The sequence below is a fragment of the Oncorhynchus masou genome, chromosome 14, assembly GCF_036934945.1.
Source record: "Oncorhynchus masou masou isolate Uvic2021 chromosome 14, UVic_Omas_1.1, whole genome shotgun sequence".
NCBI classification, from domain to species: Eukaryota; Metazoa; Chordata; class Actinopteri; order Salmoniformes; family Salmonidae; genus Oncorhynchus; species Oncorhynchus masou.
The window spans coordinates 4,826,201-4,846,134 of record NC_088225.1 but is presented as its reverse complement, the minus strand read 5'-3'; the positions used below and the strand labels follow the sequence as shown (position 1 = coordinate 4,846,134).

Below are 19,934 nucleotides of genomic sequence, written 5' to 3'. Positions count from 1 at the left end.
GAGCCCGCACCCACTATCTGTTCTCCCGAGTCTACGTTCCCACGGGGATAAGGGATCGGCTGCTGACCTGGGCACACACAGCTGTCGGCGCTGGGCATCCAGGTATTTTTCGCACTACCCAATCCATCTCTGAGAAGTCCTGGTGGCCCACCTTGGCGCAGGACGTCACTCGTTGTGTCAACTCTTGTCCGTATGTGCCCAAACCAAATCCCCCTGGAACGCTCCAGCAGCGAAGCTCCTTCCCCTTCCCGTGCCTCAGCGTCCCTGGTCCCATCTATCCATTGACTTTGCTACTGATCTCCCCTTCTCTGACAGTTTCACCACCATATTTGTGGTTGTGGATAGATTTTCAATATCCTTGTGTCCCTCTGTCTGGTCTTCCTACTGCTCTCCAGGTTGCTGAGGCACTATTCCAGCAGGTCTTCCAGCATTATTTGGGGCGGCAGGGTAGCCTAGTGGTTAGAGTGTTGGACTAGTAACCAGAAGGTTGCAAGTTCAAACCCCCGAGCTGATAAGGTACAAATCTGTCGTTGAACAGGCAGTTACCCACTGTTCCGAGGCTGTCATTGAAAATAAGAATTTGTTCTTAACTGACTTGCCTAGTTAAATAAAGGTCAATTTAAAATTATGGCCTTCCGTGGCCCCTAATCACGGGTATGGAGAAGCTATGTGTCAGCCTCAGTCCAAAGGGTAGGTGGAGAGGATGAACCAAGAGCTGGGGAGGTTCCTGAGGAGTCACTGTCAGGGTGGGCTCGATTCCTTCCATGGGCAGAGTACGTCCAGAATTTGCTACGTCACTCCTCCACTGGGTTGACCCCCTTCCAGTGTTCTAAGTGTTCAGCCAACCCTGGTTCCGTGTACCCATTGCTAGACCAAAGCTCCTGCGGTTGATGAGTGGTTCAGGCGCGCAGAAGAAGTGTGGAGTGATGCTCACGTGAGACTCCAGCGCACCGTCCACCATCAAAAGGAGCAGGCATCCGCCAAAGCAGTGCGACCCCTGTGTACCACCCTTGGGATCGTGTCTGGCTCTCTACCAGGAACCTCCCACTCCGCCAGCCCTACAAGAAGCTGAGCCTCCGATTTGTGGGGACGTTCAAAGTTCTCTGGAGGGTCAATGAGGTGGCGTATGGTAGTCACTGGGAAACTGTAACCTACGTATATCTCACCGTCTTTTCATGTCTCTCTTCTCAGGCCAGTGGTTCCTGGTCCCATAGCTGATGCTGTCCCCCACGACACACATCCACCCCCCTGGACATCGAGTGGGGGTCCGGCCTATGGCATCAGATCTCTACTGGACTCCCGACGTCATGGGGGTCGGCTCCAGTACCTGGTGGACTGGGAGTGGTATGGCCCAGAGAAGCGGTGTTGGGTTCTGATGGAGGACATTCTGGATCCCAATATCATCCGCGATTTGCACCTTCACCGCCCGGACCAGCCCGCTCCTCATCCTAGGGGCCGTCCCTCTGGTCGGGGGCCTTCCCTCGGTTGTCTCGTTCCATCTTTGTTGTTTTATTAAACGTTGCACCTTCTTCTTCTTGACTCTCAGCGTCTCCGTTACAGACTCTAGTGTCGGATTACATTACATTGCCACTGACACTGAAGGCTGGAAAGTTCCACCTATATCCCCTTTATTTCATTTGCTGAAAGGCCTGTCACTTCTTGGCAGAAAAATATGTGCAACGACACTGTCAAACGAAGCCCATCACTGGAAATCTATCCGCATCCACATAAACTAGTCCCGGCATCATTCTTTGACGAAACACACAAGGTTGAATATTTAATTCAATAGAAGAAAACATAGAGAGAAGGAGACTGCCCATTCCTTAATGTAGCCATTGGCTGTATTATACAACCAAAACATTAAGGAACTGGCAGTCTCTCTCGCTCTCTTTCTCTCTCTGTTTTCTTCTATTGAATTATATGTAGCCTAATATTTAAACACAAAGCTAAGTGAGTAGGGGGAACCCTTGACATGCTCTAATTTGAAATATGTAGTCAGGCTGTTATAAGGTATTATGATTTTCTCTTTGTTTATTCATTCACATCTATGATGGGTAACACTTTATTTTAAGGGTCCATAATAAACCATTTATTACCATTACCATTCTCACAAGAGATGGGCATGCCATTGGTAGACATTCCTGCAGTACCTGGTAAAACAACAAGCGCACAACACAGGATGTTAAAAAATATATATACTGTATACATGTGCGAATAACTACCTTACAAATATTTACAAAGGGGGATGTCATGGTTAATAAATGGTGAGAAAGCATTTTGTTAATGCCTTATCAATGATTTATTATGGACTCTTAATTAAAATAAAGTGTTACCGAGCACAGAACAGACAGCTCAGCAGCTGCTGCTGCAGTCTAGTGTAGTGGACATTGGGAGAAAAGAGAGAGAGAGAGAGAGAGAGAGAGAGAGAGAGAGAGAGAGAGAGAGAGAGAGAGAGAGAGAGAGAGAGAGAGAGAGAGAGAGAGAGAGAGAGAGAGACAGAGAGAGACAGAGAGAGACAGAGAGAGAGAGAGAGAGAGAGACAGAGAGAGACAGAGAGAGACAGAGAGAGAGAGAGACAGAGAGAGACAGAGAGAGAGAGAGAGAGAGAGAGAGACAGAGAGAGAGAGAGAGAGAGAGAGAGAGAGAGAGAGAGAGAGAGAGACAGAGAGAGAGAGAGAGACAGAGACAGAGAGAGAGAGAGAGAGAGAGACAGAGAGAGAGAGAGAGAGAGAGAGAGAGAGAGAGAGAGAGAGAGAGACAGAGAGAGAGAGAGAGAGAGAGAGAGAGAGAGAGAGAGAGAGACAGAGAGAGAGAGAGAGAGAGAGAGAGAGACAGAGACACAGAGAGAGACAGAGAGAGAGAGAGAGAGACAGAGAGACAGAGAGAGAGAGAGAGAGAGAGAGAGAGAGACAGAGAGAGACAGAGAGACAGAGAGAGACAGAGAGAGAGAGAGAGAGAGAGAGAGAGACAGAGAGAGAGAGAGAGAGAGAGAGAGAGACAGAGAGAGACAGAGAGACAGAGAGAGACAGAGAGAGAGAGAGAGAGAGAGACAGAGAGAGACAGAGAGAGAGAGAGAGACAGAGAGAGAGAGACAGAGAGAGACAGAGAGAGAGAGAGAGAGAGAGACAGAGAGAGAGAGAGAGAGACAGAGAGAGGTAGACATGTACTGCCAGTTTATTGATGTTTTCTCTCTATATTATATACAGTGCATTCGGAAAGTATTCAGACCCCTTGAATTTTTCCACATTTTGTTATGTTACAGCCTTATTCTGAAATAGTTTTTTGTACCTCATCAATCTACACACAATATGCCATAATGACAAAGCAAAAACAGGTTTTTAGAAATGTTTGCAAATATATTAAAAATAAAAAATTACTTAAATATGACATTTACATAAGTATTGAGACCCTTTACTCAGTACTTTGTTGAAGCACCTTTGGCAATGATTATAGCCTCTTCTTGGGTATGACGCTACAAGCTTGGCACACCTGTATTTGGGGTGTTTCCCCCATTCTTCTCTGCAGATCCTCTCAAGCTCTGTCAGGCTGGACGGATGGGGAGCGTTGCTACACAGCTATTTTCAGGTCTCTCCAGAGATGTTCGTTAGGGTTCAAGTCCAGGCTTTGGCTAGGCCACTCAAGGACATTCAGAGACAACAGCGTTGTCTTGGCTGTGTGCTTAGGGTCGTTGTGCCATTGAAAGGTGAACGTTCCCCCGCAGTCTGAGGTCCTGAGCACCCTGGAGTAGGTTTTCATCAATAATCTCTCTGTACTTTGCTCCATTCATCTTTTCCTGACTAGTTTCCCAGTCCTTGCCGCTGAAAAACACCCCCACAGCATGATGCTACCACAACCACCGTAGGGATGGTGCCAGGTTTCCTCCAGACATGACGCTTTGCATTCAGGCCAAAGAGTTCAATCTTGGTTTCATCAGACCACATAATCTTGTTTCTCATGGTCTGAGAGTCCTTTAAGTGTCAACTCCAGGCGAGTTGTCATGTGCCTTTTGTTGAAGAGTGGCTTCTGTCTGGCCACTCTACAATAAAGGCCTGATCAGTGGAGTGCTGCAGAGGTGGTTGTCCTTCTGGAAGGTTCTCCCATCACACCAGAGGAACTCTAGAGCTCTGTCAGAGTGACCATTGGGTTTTTGGTCACCTCCCTGACCAAGGCCCTTCTCTTCCGATTGCTCAGTCTTGGTGTTTCTTGGGGACCTTCAATGCTGCAGAAATGTTTTGGTACCCTTCCCCAGATCTGCGCCTCGACACAATCCTGTCTCTGAGCTCTACGGACAATTCCTTCGACCTCACGGATTGCTTTTTTCTCTGACATACACTGTCAACTGCGGGACCTCATATAGACAGGTTGTGTGCCTTTCCAAGTCATGTCCAATCAAATGAATTTACCACAGGTGGACTCCCATCAAGTTGTAGAAACATCTCAAGGATGATCAATGGAAACAGGATGCACCTGAGCCTCAATTTTGAGTCTCATACTTATGTGAATAAAGTTTTTTTTTTTTAATTATACATTTGCAAACATTTATAAAAACTTGTTTGTGCTTCGTCATTATGGGTTATGGTGTGTAGATAAATTAGGAAAACAATGTACACAAGGAGAAGCAAAGACAGACAGAGTGACAACAGAGGAGAACAAGAAGCACATACACAGACAGACAGTAGAGGAAAGGTTGAGAAACGATGTACTATAGTTGCTTATGTTAGTTGACATTAGCAAATACTGCCTGTGTGTGTGTGTGTGGGGGGGGGGGGGGGGTGAAATGCCAGTGCTGAATTTATGTCCCAGCCCGTCCCTGGCTATGCCGAAATGTGTATAGGCGGACAGTCAGTTTCTCTATAAAATCCACTTCTCGTTCCCCATCCTCAGTCATTCCGCTCTCCGGGTTTTCTAGCTTGCCTCCTTCTCGTCCAACTCACACACACTGTCAGAGCGCGGAGTTGACAACCTCTGTCCACTTTAGCCGTTGCGAGGCAGCCTGCTCTTTCCTCAGCTGAAGCTCTCATTGACTCGGGTCTGTGTCCTTGTGTAAGGCTGCTGAAGAAGCTCTGAGAATCAGGTTTTTCTTCTCTCTTTGCCCCTATATCCCTCAGATCGGACTCATCAACGGTTCATTCCAGCAAAGCTCCTAAAGACAAGAGAATACAAAATAAGTGAACGTTTAATTTCAAGACTTGTCACTGCCTACTAATACTCTTCACAATGTCTGGCGATGATGCACCTGCTCAGCAGCAAAACGCCGAGGAAACAAAGCAAGAGAATGAACCCAGCGACGAGCCGAAAGCTGAGTCTAAGCCGGAGTCACCGCCAGTCAGTTCAACCGAGGCGGCAGCCACACCTGCGGCGACCGAGAAGGTCCCCGAGGAAGAGCAGTTTACCTACCGCTCCCTGGTCCTTTCCGGCTACGGGGGCTATGATAAGGTGAAACTGCAGGTGAAGAAGGGGAAGCCGGCACTCAAGGCCGGAGAAGTCATGGTGCGGGTCAAGGCATGCGGGCTGAACTTTGCCGACCTGCTGGCCCGGCAGGGTCTGTACGACCGGCTGCCGTCCCCGCCTGTCACGCCGGGGATGGAATGCTCCGGGGAAATCGAGGCTGTGGGAGAAGAGGTGACGGATAGAAAAGTAAGCGCGCCGCATCCTCTCCGCTCTCTACTCTCCATCGTTCTCATTTCACCTGCTTCTGAAGCCACTGTCTTAGACATGATTTAGCCTACTCGTATGATTGCCTAGTAAACCTGACCATTTGACAATTTCCATGACCAATCATATGTTGTCGGCTACTTTGTTCCAAAGAAAGCACATTTGGTTAACTCATTTCTTGAGATATGTGGGTTCATATCAGGATGCTGTTTGATTTAGGGCGTGTCAGTCTTTGCTGTTTTGAACTGACAATTCCGTCTCACATGTGTTCATGTTAGTCATCTATTACCAGCATCACCATCAGCATCACCACATTCAACATTAAAAGCCCAGGCCAATACATTTGAATATTAATGTTATCTGATTTCAAAATAAGACGGTCTATTTGTCCAAAGTCTCAAAACGACCAGAGAGTTGGAACAATGATAGCTCACAAGAATAGCGTAGTCTAATTTCCCTCCTAATGCTTTGGAGGGTTATTGCAAGCCCTGTCACTGGTGCGTAAATGGAGAGCACTGGAGTTCTCACTCGATCTTCTGAGTGGAAATTTACAAGTCGAGCAGTGCATTTCTTTTTTAAAATTCTTCCAGCAAAGGACGCAATTGTTTAATTGGCAGTGAGTTCAATGAAGCCAGCGCCCCTCGTCTACCGACAATAAAAATGAGTTGCACCTGAGATTGGCAGCTCCAAATTGGGAGTCGAGCCAGCGGCTAGGCAGCTACCCTGCTGAAAGGCATGTAGCACTCGGTTCTGTGGATTTGGAGAGATTACAATGCTATCTCTACGTTTAGGTGATAGAAACATCAGAGGGGTGGACGACGCCACCCAGTAGTAACACGGTTGCCTTTGTTACGGAGAGCGACAGTGGCTCGCGCACGAAGCGAACTGAAAGGGCGAGGCGCAAGACCATGAGAAGACGAACATTGAAATGATTTCTCGCGATCTTCGTCAACAGACATGTCTTTGGGAAAGTCACAAATCACCAACCATTCAATCTTGGAATTTTTTTTTATCGATTTGAAATTAATATTGCTATATTCTGCATACAACGCTCATCTGCTTTTAGGGTATACACGGAGCATACCAAACATTAGGAACACCTACCTAATATTGAGTTGCACCCCCCTTTGCCCTCAGCACAGCCTCAATTCGTAGAGGCATAGATAATGCAAGGTGTGGAATGGGTTCCACAGGGATGCTGGTCCATGTTGACTCCAATGCTTTCCACAGTTATGTCAAGGTGGCTGGATGTACTTTGGGTGGTGGACCATTCTTGATACACACGGGAAACGTTTGAGCATGAAATACACTGGAGAGTTGCAGTTCTTGACATAAACCAGTGCGCCTGGCAAGGACTATCATACCGGTTCATAGGCACTTAAATCTTTTGTCTTGCCTATTCACCCTCTGAATGTCACACATACACAATCCATGTCTCAATTGTCTCAAGGCTTAAAAAAACCTTCTTCAACCTGTCTCCTCCCCTTCATCTACACTGATTGAAGTGGATTTAACAGGTGACATCAATGAGGGATCATCTAGCTTTCACCTGGATTCACCTGGTCAGTCTGTGTCATGGAAAGAGCAGGTGTTCTTAATGTTTTGTACACTCAGAGTGTTTCCATACTAAGAATATTTTGAAAGGACTGTATATTCTTTTTCTGATCTGCTTATCTATCGTATGGCTTCACGGAAATCCATTGTCATATAATCAGCATTACCTGTATGATAATGACATTGCCTATGCACGGATCATGCCAGGCTACCTCTCCTTGTTTGAATAGTGTGATGAGTTATGTTTTACTGCCAGTTATATTACTGACAGCGTAGCAACACCAACCATATCCTTTCAATGGCGCTAATAGCAACGTATTGTGCCTAACGACCCTTTAAACCTGTTACATTTATCACAATATCACCATTTAGACACACAGTAGCCTAGAGATATTGTTGCTATATTATTTGAACCTGAGACCGAAAACCATCACCGATCAAACTCCATGAGAGAACCACAAGGTTTACTCAGCACAAAGACGTGATGTATATTCATTGCTATTTTTACAACACCAATCGTATGTTCTGATGCTATAACCCTGTTGTCAACCTTTATTGCTCTTAAACAATTGAGGAACCATATGTTACAAAACTCATTGACATGAAGGCAAATCAAGTCTAGACTAATTCAAATAAGAACACTCTGCAATTGTTGCATTTGGACCATGTCAACAAGAGTCATTAAAGCACAAAAGACAAGGTGCCAGATCAGTCTAAAACTGCGTCCTATTCTCTGTATAATGCCCAGAGGCCCTGCTCCGAAGTAGTTCACTGTATAGAGGATAGGGTGTCATTTGGGACGTACACTAATAAGATCAGTGCACCTCTGTCTCAGCAGGGAGTGGTCATGTCCCTGAAATCCACTGGACCTGAAGATCCGTAGGGATAAGATGAGCATATAGAAGCGTCTATATACCAGAGTCATTGGGTCTGTGTCAGCCTTTGACCGCACATTGGTCCTACAGCATAATAATGGTCCTACAGCATAATATATGATATGACCCATGTCCTATTATATACTTCCCTGGCCTCACTGCACTTTGCTATTCAAGCAGATTGGATTAGAAGGTCACACGCACACACACACACACACACACACACACACACACACACACACACACACACACACACACACACACACACACACACACGCACACGCACACACACACACACTGCATACTACCCCTACCTTCCCCCAACTCCAACTCCCTAAATTAAGAGCCAATCTTCCTAATGGATAGAGAGATCTCTGTGTTTTGGCAGGAGGGAGCTCACAGGGAATGTGCTGACCTTAGTTGCAGTCACTGTTTTTGGGAGGCTTCTGCTCTCTCTCTCTCTCTCTCTCTCTCTCTTTCTCTCTCTCTCACACACAGACTCACAGACACATGCACACATACACACACACTGTCACTGAGTCTGCAGTGACACAATGACTGGAAGTAGGTTAATACTACAGTGACATCACCCCGAATAACCGCACGAGCAGTGCAGGGAAAGGGGAAATAGCGAGTAAGTGACAAAAAAGAGGGAAATATTCCAAGTTGCACTCTATTACTCATGACTGACAATCCTCAATCAGCACTTTTTTTCACTAAACCCTTTCCTTTTTTGAGAGTATAAGCTTTAGCTGAGCTCTGGTAGGACCTGACCCATATGTTCTCAATTATCTCCCTCCGGCCCACATTGTCAGTCTGGTATTTCCTCCGTCCCTCCTACCTCGCTCCGTTCCGTCCCTCTTGTCCTCCTCTTCGCTACAGATGGGAAGCACACTCGCAGCATGCGTTTTGCACCGTCTGTCTTGATAGTCGGCCACAAACAGCAAAGAGAGGAGAGAATCAGACGCCTGGAAACTTGGAGACAAACAGACATCGTATTTCTGAGTTGTCGTTCTTGGTCCCTCTCGGTTCTGTCGAGTTTTTTTTTTGAGTGTGTGTGCTTTCGTCAATGTTATAATTAATTAATAAGGCCCGTTGGGGTGTGTTATATGGCCAATATACTACAACTAAGGGCTGTTCTTCTGCATGAGTGTGGAGTGCCTGGACACAGGTCTTAGCTGTGGTATATTGGCCATAATCCACAATCCCCCGAGGTGCCTTATTGCTATTATAAACTGGTTACCAGCGTAATTAGAGCGGGTAACCAGCTTTTGTCATAACAAAGGTGGTTTGGCATGTTTTGTCATACCGTGGTACATGGTCTGATATACCACAGCTGTCAGCCAATCAGCATTCAGGGCTCAAACCACCCAGTTTATAACAACTATTATAACCTGGGTGGTTCGAGCCCTGAATGTTGATTGGATGACTGCCGTGGTATATCAGATCAAAACGTGAATGACAAAACATTTCTTTTTACTGCTCTATTTACATTGGTAACCAGTTTATAATAGCAATAAGGCACCTTGGGGGTTTGTGGTATATGGCCAATATACCACGGCTAAGGGCTGTGTCCAGGCACTCCGCGTTGTGTCGTGCAGAAGGACAGTCCTTAGCTGTGGAATATTGGCCATATATCACACCCCATCGGGCCTTATTGCTTAATTATAACACTGACGAAAGCACACACCCTCAAAGAAAACTCAACAGAACCGAGAGGGACCAAGAACGACAACTCAGAAATTGTCATGATCGTCGTTAGAATCATCGGACCAAGGTGCAGCGTGGTATGGTTTCCACATATTTACTTAGTGAAACGCACAGAACAATAGAGACAGAACGAAACGTGAAGTCAATGAAATGCCAACAGGCAACTAAACATAAACACGATCCCACAAACACAGGTGGGAAAAATAACGACTTAAATATGATCCCCGATTAGAGACAACGATTACCAGCTGCCTCTAATTGGGAATCATACAAAACACCAACATAGAAAAGAAACTAGAACACAACACAGATATAGATATAGAAATACTAGATCACCCCCTATTCAGGGCATGACAGAAATAATGTCTGTTTGCCTCCACGTTTGTGACTGTGAACAGTTCTAGCCTATCAGTAACAAGACTTGCTATTGTAGTACCGTAGTCGTGGTAACAGCTGCAACGGTAGAAAGAGCAGGTAGAATGCACAGATTATAGGTCAAACTCAAGGTAGGTTCCATCCGTGAACAGGGCGGGGCCGTGATCCTGACACATAAAATGCTCCTTGGATGACCCTCTCAGCCTCACACGGTTCACACATCAGCAGACGGAAGGGTTTATCAGAGTCCAAAACGGTGTTCTAGAATATTGGACCGTTGGCCTTTCATACTTTGGATGTTTCAACACAAGGCTCAAGCAATTTTTCCAACCGTCAACACATTCAAAAGAATAGAGAAGGCGTGCCGGAGACTCGTTCGCTGGGAATCATGGGCTGTGTGTCAACCGTGGACGGCGGTCTCAGAGTCCTGTAGCTATGTCACAATGGGACGCCTATAATTTGCGCTTAACAATGTTAGACGACAACACTGCTGGCACAACACAGTAGGATGAATACATTGTCCTTTGTCCTTTAGTCTAACCTAGGCCCCATGAGAACATGAAGGTGCCATACGGAGTTCACAGCTACTCCAGCGGTTGAGACTAGAATCCATGATCTAACCAATTGGGGGCAAATAGTTGATGAGATCGTCAAACCACATAACCTCCGACTTGTGGGCCACATACCCCCAAACCTGAATCACTAGTTGTTAAAGGCCATTGGTGTACAGCAGCTGACTACAAGGCTCTTTGAGAAGCTTCCCACTCATACACTGGGTGGTGACTTCATTAGAGGCTGGAGAGTCAAGGGGGGAGGACATGAGAGAAGCAGGAGGGGGTGGGGGGGGGTCACACAGTAACGAGTGCTGTGATAGACAAGTCACAAGGAGGACTTTGGCCAAGAGTGTGTTTGAGTGGGACTCTGTTCTGTGTGTCTGTTGTTCTTCTGTTTGCGTGTGTGCATGTGTGTGTGTGTGTGTGTTCTTCTCGTGTGTGTGTGTGTGTGTGTGTGTGTGTGTGTATGTGTGTGTGTGTGTGTGTGTGCGTGTGTGTGTGTGCGCATGTGTGTGTGTGTGTGTGTGTGTGTGACGGCCACTCACATGCCTTACATGGGCACACAATACTTGCCGATGTAGTTGAATGTGAGGGTTGAGTCATCAATGTGTTTTCTGCTAGGCTCCAACGCCTATTGATCCTACCTGCCATGCTGGAGCTCCAATTAACAGACTGAGGGCAATGAGTTTCACCACAGACACGGGGAGATGGAGATGGGGAGAAGGATGGGCAGAGGGAAAGAAAGAGAGATAAAAAGATGTAAAGATGTAGACTGATAGAAAAGGACCGAAAGAGAGAAAGAGGAAGGTCCCAAAACGCATCAGCTTGAGACGGGGATATAAAGGGAGGGAGAGTGAATGAGAGGGAAGAGGGAGATCTCTCTAATTGGAGTGGATAGACAGACAGCGAGGCGCATCGCTCCCTCCAGACCATTAGAGAGGCCCGGGTGGGCGGGAGGATGGTGGGGAGGCTGGGGCGGGAGGAGTGGGTTTGTTCCTAGGAGGAGAGAGCTTGTCTTGTGCTCAACCATGGAGAAGAATCTGGCAGGGCCACTGATGAGTGGAGAGCGGCCAGGGGAGAAGATGGGATCCATTGTCCTGTCTCACTGATGAGGAAGAGGGGAAACGGGCAACTCCTCGCACAGGGCCCATGGAGGGAGGAGGAGAGAGGGAGAGAGATAGAGAAAGGGAGACAGGAGGAGGGAAGGAGAAAAAAGAGGGGCTTAGGCTGTGCAAGACAGAGAGAGTGAGACAGAGGTCGATGGAGAGAGAGAGAGAGACAATTAGAAGAGATACTGAAGGAGTGAGAGGGACAGACAGCGAGGAAGAGTGACAGGTTGAGGGAAAGGGAGAGGAGTGGAGCGAGAGAAGGAAGGAGTCAGATGGATGCAGTGGTGGGGTGGAGGAGGGAGGATGAAGAAAACAGGAAAAATGTTAGAATGCGGTGGTGGGCTCTGTTTCCTGTGTCCCTGGTGTTTCCCTCCCTGATTGGCCAGTCCTTCGGCAGGGGGTGGGGTGGGGGGGGGGTTTACAATGGGGCTCTTCGTCCTGGACAGGCAGGAGAGGGTCGGAGGATCCTGCTGCTCTGATAAGCCCGAATGGGGACACGTCGCCCAAAATGATAAGCAGGGGAGAGGAGAGGAGGGGGTTTGGGGTGATAAGGAGGGAGGAGATAATTGTCAGAGAGAGAGGAGTAGCAGTGGGGGCTAATGCCATATCATGTTATGTTGTTGACTGTTGTCACAGTGTGTGGTCAGAGTGAATGTGCTAACCTATATAACAAACAACTAATGACAAAAATAACTAACCTGACCGCCACAGTAATTTGCATTGTGAACTTTTGATTTGTAAAATTCCCCCCAACACCAAACCACAAAACAGCTGATCCCTTGCTTTCCATCAACATATCCACTTGTGAACTAAATGACATGTCTACAGTAGATACACACTAGTTAGGGTTGCAAAATCCCACTAACTTTACCCACATTCCCAGGTTTCCCCCATCCTGTTTGGGTGCAGGATTTCCTGCCTTGTTCCCTCCTGATTCTGCAAATCTTCCAACCAGGATTCCTGGAAACCTTGGGAATTGTCAGAAATATACTAGGATTTTGCAAACTTATAGTAAACCATGACACTTTCCCGTCCATGCAGGTGGGTGACAAGGTGCTGGTGCTCAACCGCTGTGGGCTGTGGCAGGAGGTGGCCGTGGTGCCCGCTACCCACACGTTCCTCATCCCAGAGGGCATGACTTTTGAGGAGGCCGCCGCCCTCCCCGTCAACTACATCACCGCCTACATGATGCTGTTTGACTTTGGCAACCTGAGGCCCAACCAGAGCATCCTCATTCACTCTGCTGCAGGTAGGAACCAATCACCATAGACACCGTGTAGGTAGGAACCAATGACCATAGACACTGTGTAGGTAGGAACTAAATGCTATCACTGTTACAGGGACAGAACACAAAACAAGGCACAAACCCCATACAATTGAATCATAAGAGACCCATAGAATTAGAGTAAGTACTAATTTAATCCAGTGTCACACTAATTTCTTATAATAAACTGGGTGGTTTGAGCCCTGAATTCTGATTGGCTGAAAGCCATGGTATATCCGACAAAATGTTTTGTTTTACTGCTCTAATTACATTGGTAACCAGTTTATAATAGCAATAAGGCTCCTTGGGTGTTTGTGATATATGGCCAATATACCCTGGCTAAGGGCTGTGTCCAGGCACTCCGCCTTGCGTCGTGCATAAGAACAGCCCTTGGCCGTGGTATGTTGGCCATATACCACACCTCCTCGGGCCTTATGCTTAAATATACACCCGCAGGCCAGCAGGGCCATTCTGCCATTCTAAGGAACATACATGCATACAATGTGAATATGAATACATTCATTGGGAAAACACAGTGATAAGTGATAAGTCTTGAATGATGTATAGTGCTGTCCAGTCCAGGTCAAGAATGTTGTGTACTATGAACACAAGGAAATGCATCAGTCGGATTGCCAATCTGTATTGTTAAATTGCTCCTGTCTATGATTGTATATTGTAACTATGTGAATTATGAGAAGAGGTAGTATTGTAGCTACTATGTAAGAGTACTGGAAATACTACTTAAGATCCAACCCTGTGTGTGTCAGTACTGAGTAGAGCAGAGAAGTGGTTGGGGTTGGAGGAGCACCTGTCACCTGGCTTTTGGGGGTCAGAGTGCATCGTGTGGGGTGGAGGAATGGGGGGAACGGGGGAGTGAGGGGGTGTAAGCACCTGGGTATGGGTGTGTTGAGGTTTTGAGTGTTTTTGAGCGTAAGAGAATGAGCGTCTCAGTTGTGTGTCAAGGACAAGGCCAGCTGGTCAACATGGAAGGCAGTTCTTTTTTAAATTCTTCCTGTGTGTACAGTACATGCATGCGTGCAGCGTGCATCTGTGTACGTAATGTACGGGAATCAGAGAGGTATCATCTGCTGTTTTGGTTAAGGACTAGTGCATTTTTTGGGGTAAGGGAGTGTAAAAAAATATATTAAAATGACATAATAATTTCCTCAATCAATGTTTGTACCGACAGATCGCCTATGGGAACTCATTGTAGAATAGGCCGAGGCATAAAATGCATCCTCCAATTGCGACTTCTGCCTACTGTATGGCCACACATATTGTCTCAAGAAAATGTTCTATTTATAATACTCTCAAACACCAAGTTAGGCTTACCTCATTTCAAAATAGGAATGATAAGGATAATTCTTCAGGTTTTACCGGGTGAAACATCCAAACTGCATCTGCATCAGTAAAATGCAAATGATTCATTATGGGATCTTGCAAGACATTGATTCTGCTTTGATCCAACTTTACAAAACGAGCATCACTGTGAGAAGTGATAATATCACATTTGTAATAACAACAAGTGATGACCAGGACTATCAGGCGTAGGTGACATATCTTGGTGAGTGCTATTTTAAGTGATTGGAGAGCCCTTCCTAGTGCTGAAAGGACAGCGCCAGAATCGCGCAACGTTGTTAAAGAAGTTGAACCAACTTGTGTTGCTGAAGGACAGCTCTGTCATTCGGCCAGTTCAGGAACAAACAACAATCATTTCCCGTATAACCAAATAGGCCTACGACTACGTGGGATAGCTATTTGTAGGCTATAGTCTAATCTAAATATAATTACATATAGCGTACTATCATTGCACTGTTTGCGAAGAGAGCTTTCGTTGCGAGTAGGCATTTCATTGTATTGTGTAGCTTACACTACGCTGTATCATAAATCAACTTTGATTTGATTAGCTTGAACACACGGTTACAGTATACCATATTACAGAATAAAAGTCAACAGAGGTGAACTATCAATTCATGGAATTTATTTGCACAGATTAAACATGCCATCTAATCATTTTTTTTATATATATACCTTTATTTAACCAGTCAAGTCAGTTAAGAACAAATTCTTATTTTCAATGACGGCCTGGGAACAGTGGGTTAACTGCCTGTTCAGGGGCAGAACGACAGATTTTGTACCTTGTCAGCTCGGGGGTTTGAACTCTCAACCTTCTGGTTTCTAGTCCAACGCTCTAACCACTAGGCTACACTGCCTTTGGTGTAGTGTATTCATGCATCTCAATAAACTATAACCTATATGCATTATTACCTCCAACTTGGCCCAATTCACATTTACTGTAAGAGTGTATGGTTTCCATCTATTGGTTACACAGACTTTTGGCCTCCCATCCCATTCCCATCCTAACCACCTCATCGCTGGCTTCGTATTCATGTTACCTGATGAAATTGCTGTACAATATGATCTTGTTGCCATCTGATGCACATGCAGATGTCATAAATCAGCACTGCAGAGCTCTCCCTGTACTATACAGTGCCTTGATTGTATTACTGTTGATGATATCTGGAAATGTGCATGTACATCCTGGCCCACCTACTTTTGCTAGCCACAATTCTGACGTGTGCTCTGATATCTGCTTCACTGATTTCTCCTCTCGTAAAAGCCTGCGATTTCTGCACGTTACCACTAGAAGCTTATTACCTAAAATGAATCAATGGAAAGTGTGGGTTCACAGCTCCAATCCAGATGTGTTGATCATTACTGAGATGTGGTTAAGGAAGAGTGTTTTGAATACTGATGTTAGCCTTTCTGGTTATAACCTTTTTCGGCAAGACCTTTCAAAGATGGGGGAGTGGCAATCCTTACCAAGGATCACCTTCAGTGCTCACTCGGGTTGTATAGCTCTTTGTTGACTGTTGATGGGTGCTATTGTCCTCTATCAGCACCGGCATGTACCCTACCTGCTCCCTCCTGGCCCCTTACACTAAATCTGAATTTGTCCTGCTAGGTGACCTAAATGATTCTTGGACCTTCTTTTTGATATTTTCAGTGGTATAACAAACATGGCTGCATAAAGAAAATGAGAATTAAAACCAGGTCCAGCCCCTTGTTCAACCTTGACTCCACCTCAAGAATTCCATTTGGCGAAAGGCTCTGCATACGCATACTCAGGCTGACTGGCTCTTGTTCAGGCAAATGAGAAATAAGTGCACTCAGGCTACCCGGAAGGCCAAAGTTAGTTACTTTATGGAGCAGTTCTCTCTCTGTTGGTCGACCCCAAGAAGTTCTGGAAAACGGTTAAAGACCTGGAGAAATAAACCCTCCTCCTCACAGCTGCCCATGTCCCTTAAAGTTGATGATGTGGTTGTTACTGACAAGAAGCACATGGCTGAGCTCTTTAATCACCAGTTCATTAAGTCAGGATTCCTATTTGACTCAGCCATGCCCCCTTGCCCGTCCAACATTTCCTCATCTCCCACCCCTTCTAATGTGACTATCCCTGATGCTTCTCCCTCTTTCTCCCCTGCCCCGCAACAAAGTTTGTCTCTGCAGGCGGTCACTGAGTCCGAGGTGCTAAAGGGGCTCCTGAAACGTGACCCCCAAAGAACATCTGGGTCAGACCCTTTCTTCTTTAAGGTTGCTGCCCCTGTCATCGCCAAGCCTTTCTCCAACTTTTTTTTAACCTGTCTCTCCTTTCTGGGGAGGTTCCTATTGCTTGGAAGGCAGCCACAGTTTGTCCTTTATTTAAAGGGGCAGATCAAGCTGATCCTAACTGTTATAGGCCTATTTATATTTTGCCCTGTTTATCAAAAGTGTTGGAAAAACTTGGCAATAATCAACTGACTGGCTTCCTTGATATCTATAGTATTCTCTCTGGTATGCAATCTGGTTTCCACTCAGGTTATGGATGTGTCACTGCAACCTTAAAGGTCCTCAATGATCTCACCATTGCCCTTGATTCTAAGCAATGTTGTGCTGCTATTTTTATTGACTTGGCCAAAGCTTTTGATATGGTAGACCATTCCATTCTTGTTGGCTAAGAAGTATTGGTGTCTCTGAGGGGTCTTTAGCCTGGTTTGCTAACATCCTCTGTGAAAGAGTGCAGTGTATAAAGTCAGAAAATCTGCTGTCTCCGCCACTGCCTGTCACCAAGGGAGACCCCAAGGCTCGATCCTAGGCCCCACACTCTTCTCAATTTACATCAACAACATAGCTCAGGCAGTAGGAAGCTCTCTCATCCATTTATATGCAGATGATACAGTCTTATACTCAGCTGGCCCCTCCCTGAATTTTGTGTTAAATGCTCTACAACAAAGCTTTCTGAGTGTCCAACAAGCTTTCTCTATCCTTAACCTTGTTCTGAACACCTCCAAAACAAAGGTCATGTGGTTTGGTAAGAACAATGCCCTCTCCCCACAGGTGTGATTACTAGCTTCAGAGCTTGAGGTAGTATACCTCATACAAGTACTTGGGAGAATGACTAGACGGTACACTGTCCTTCTCTCAGCACATATCAAAGCTGCAGGCTTTGCTAAAGTTAAATCTAGACTTAGTTTTCTCTATCATAATCGCTCCTCTTTCATCCCAGTTTCCAAACTAAACCTGATTCACATGACCATCCTACCCATGCTAGATTATGGAGACATCATTTACAGATCGGCAGGTAAGAGTGCTCTCGAGCGGCTAGATGTTCTTTACCATTCGGCCATCAGATTTGCCACCAATGCTCCTTATATGACACATCATTGCACTTTATACTCCTCTGTAAACTGGTCATCTCTGTGTTCACATTGCAAGACCCACTGGTTGATGCTTATTTATAAAACCCTCTTATGCCTCACTCCCCCCTATCTGAGATACCTACTACTGCAGCCCTCATCCTCCACATACAACACTCGTTCTGCCAGTCACATTCTGTTAGGTCCCAAAAGCACACACATCCCTGGGTCGCTCGTCTTTTCAGTTCGCTGCAGCTATCGACTGGAACGAGCTGCAACAAACACTCAAACTGGACAGTTTTATCTTAATCTCTTCATTCAAAGACTCAATAATGGACACTTTTACTGACAGTTGTGGGTGTTTTGCGTGATGTATTGTTGTCTCTACCGTCTTGCCCTTTGTGCTATTGTCTGTGCCCAATCATGTTTGTACCATGTTATGTTGCTACCATGTTGTTGTCATGTGTTGCTGCCTTGCTATGTTGTTGTGTTAGGTCTCTTTTTATGTAGTGTTGTGTCTCTTGTCATGATGTGTGTTTTGTCCTATATTTATATTTTTTATATTTTTATTTTTTAATCCCAGCCCCCGTCCCCGCAGGAGGCCTTTTGCCTTTTGGTAGGCCGTTATTGTAAATAAGAATTTGTTCTTAACTGACTTGCCTAGATAAATAAAGGTTTAAAAAAAGGGAGGGGGTGTGCGACACTGTGTTCCCCTTGGTCTGGTAGTGTAGTGTTGTCCCAAATGGCACCCTAATCCCCATATAAATCAAATCAAATTTTATTAGTCACATGCGCCGAATACAACAGGTGTCTATAAATGATGTCTCCGTAATCTAGCATGGGTAGGATGGCCACGTGAATCAGGGCTAGTTATAACCTTACAGTGTAACGCTTACTTACGAGCCCCTAACTAACAATGCAGTTTAAAAAAAATACGAAAGAAGAATAAGAAAGAAAGGTAACAAGTAATTAAAGAGCAGCAGTAACATAATAGTAGGGCACTACCCTTTGATCAGAGCCTTTATAGGGAATTCTATTCCATTTTGGACACAGTCTACGCAGGTCTGGACCTCTGGTTTCTCATGGCTCCCAGCCAGCTTAGAACAAATGATTACTGACTCCATAACAGAAACATTTGCCTAACAGCCTTTTTACCTGAAGCATAATTCTTCTTAGCGCTTTCTTTCTTTTTGAAATCCCTCATGATATTACACACACCCACTCAGGGTCATGAAGCAATCTATAGATGGTTATATTTGTCACTGCTTGTAGAGGCAATTTAGTTGAAAATGCAGTTTTTGTGTTTGTAACGGTAGAGGCAGTCGGTACACGAGCTGCAGCAGCGGAGGCACTTTAGATGCATTTCTTTTGAGTACACACATTTTGGCCCTATTCCCACTACGAGAGATGAAGGAGAGTCTGAGTGGTGAGATTTCTACTTTTCAATTCCCATCACATCCTTGCCTCACCTTTTGTTGTGGCTGGCAACGCGACATTCTTGCTCCCCAGCTCAACTTGACCGGAAATATCGCAGTAGCAACTAGCCAGGAAGCAAAAATAACAATCCAACAACTTATCTTCTAAAACATATTACAATATTGAATAATGCAACCTAACCATATTACACTCTTGAATAATTCAACAATCCACAAGCATGTGCAGACAATGAAAGGATTTATTTTGATGTTTGTATGGAACACAAGGGATATGAACAGGGTCTCCCACGTCTTAGACCTTTAGACCAAGAGGGAATTCCCTCTTGGATCGAGGGCAGACATTGGTTTGGAAGTTTGCATGCGGGGCCACCTCATCACGAGACCATGCCTGACTCATGTCTGCCACATTTATCCCCCTTTGACCTCCTCCCCTATGAGAGACCCCCCCCCCCCCCCATGTTGGGCGCCATGGTGACACGCGGGATATAAACCTGGGTCCGGTATCCAAAAAGAATCTCAGAAAATATCCTAGGAATCTTGATATAACTGTTTTTAAGTTAAAAAAAAATATAACTCCCAGCACAGAGTGTTTTAGGATGATGTTAAGACAAACTCTGAGCCAGGAGTAAAATCAACTCATAAAAGCTTATCTCAGCTGGTAATCACGACAGTTTGAAGAACCGCAAAGGAAAGATAGTGATGACGCTCATTGATATTGTTGCAAAT

At 45.5% G+C, this 19,934-nt stretch overlaps 1 protein-coding gene across 1 annotated transcript in view; it reads left to right on the top strand.

Annotated features, from left to right (window-relative positions):
* Positions 1–4,948: 4,948 nt before the first annotated feature.
* LOC135554006 (synaptic vesicle membrane protein VAT-1 homolog) overlaps positions 4,949–19,934 on the top strand; it is a 41,013-nt gene continuing 26,027 nt past the window's right edge. The window contains exons 1-2 of the mRNA XM_064985999.1: positions 4,949–5,637; positions 12,874–13,081. Coding sequence (XP_064842071.1) covers positions 5,218–5,637; positions 12,874–13,081 — 628 coding nt within the window. The 5' untranslated portion in view covers positions 4,949–5,217. The remainder of the gene's footprint in view (positions 5,638–12,873; positions 13,082–19,934) is intronic.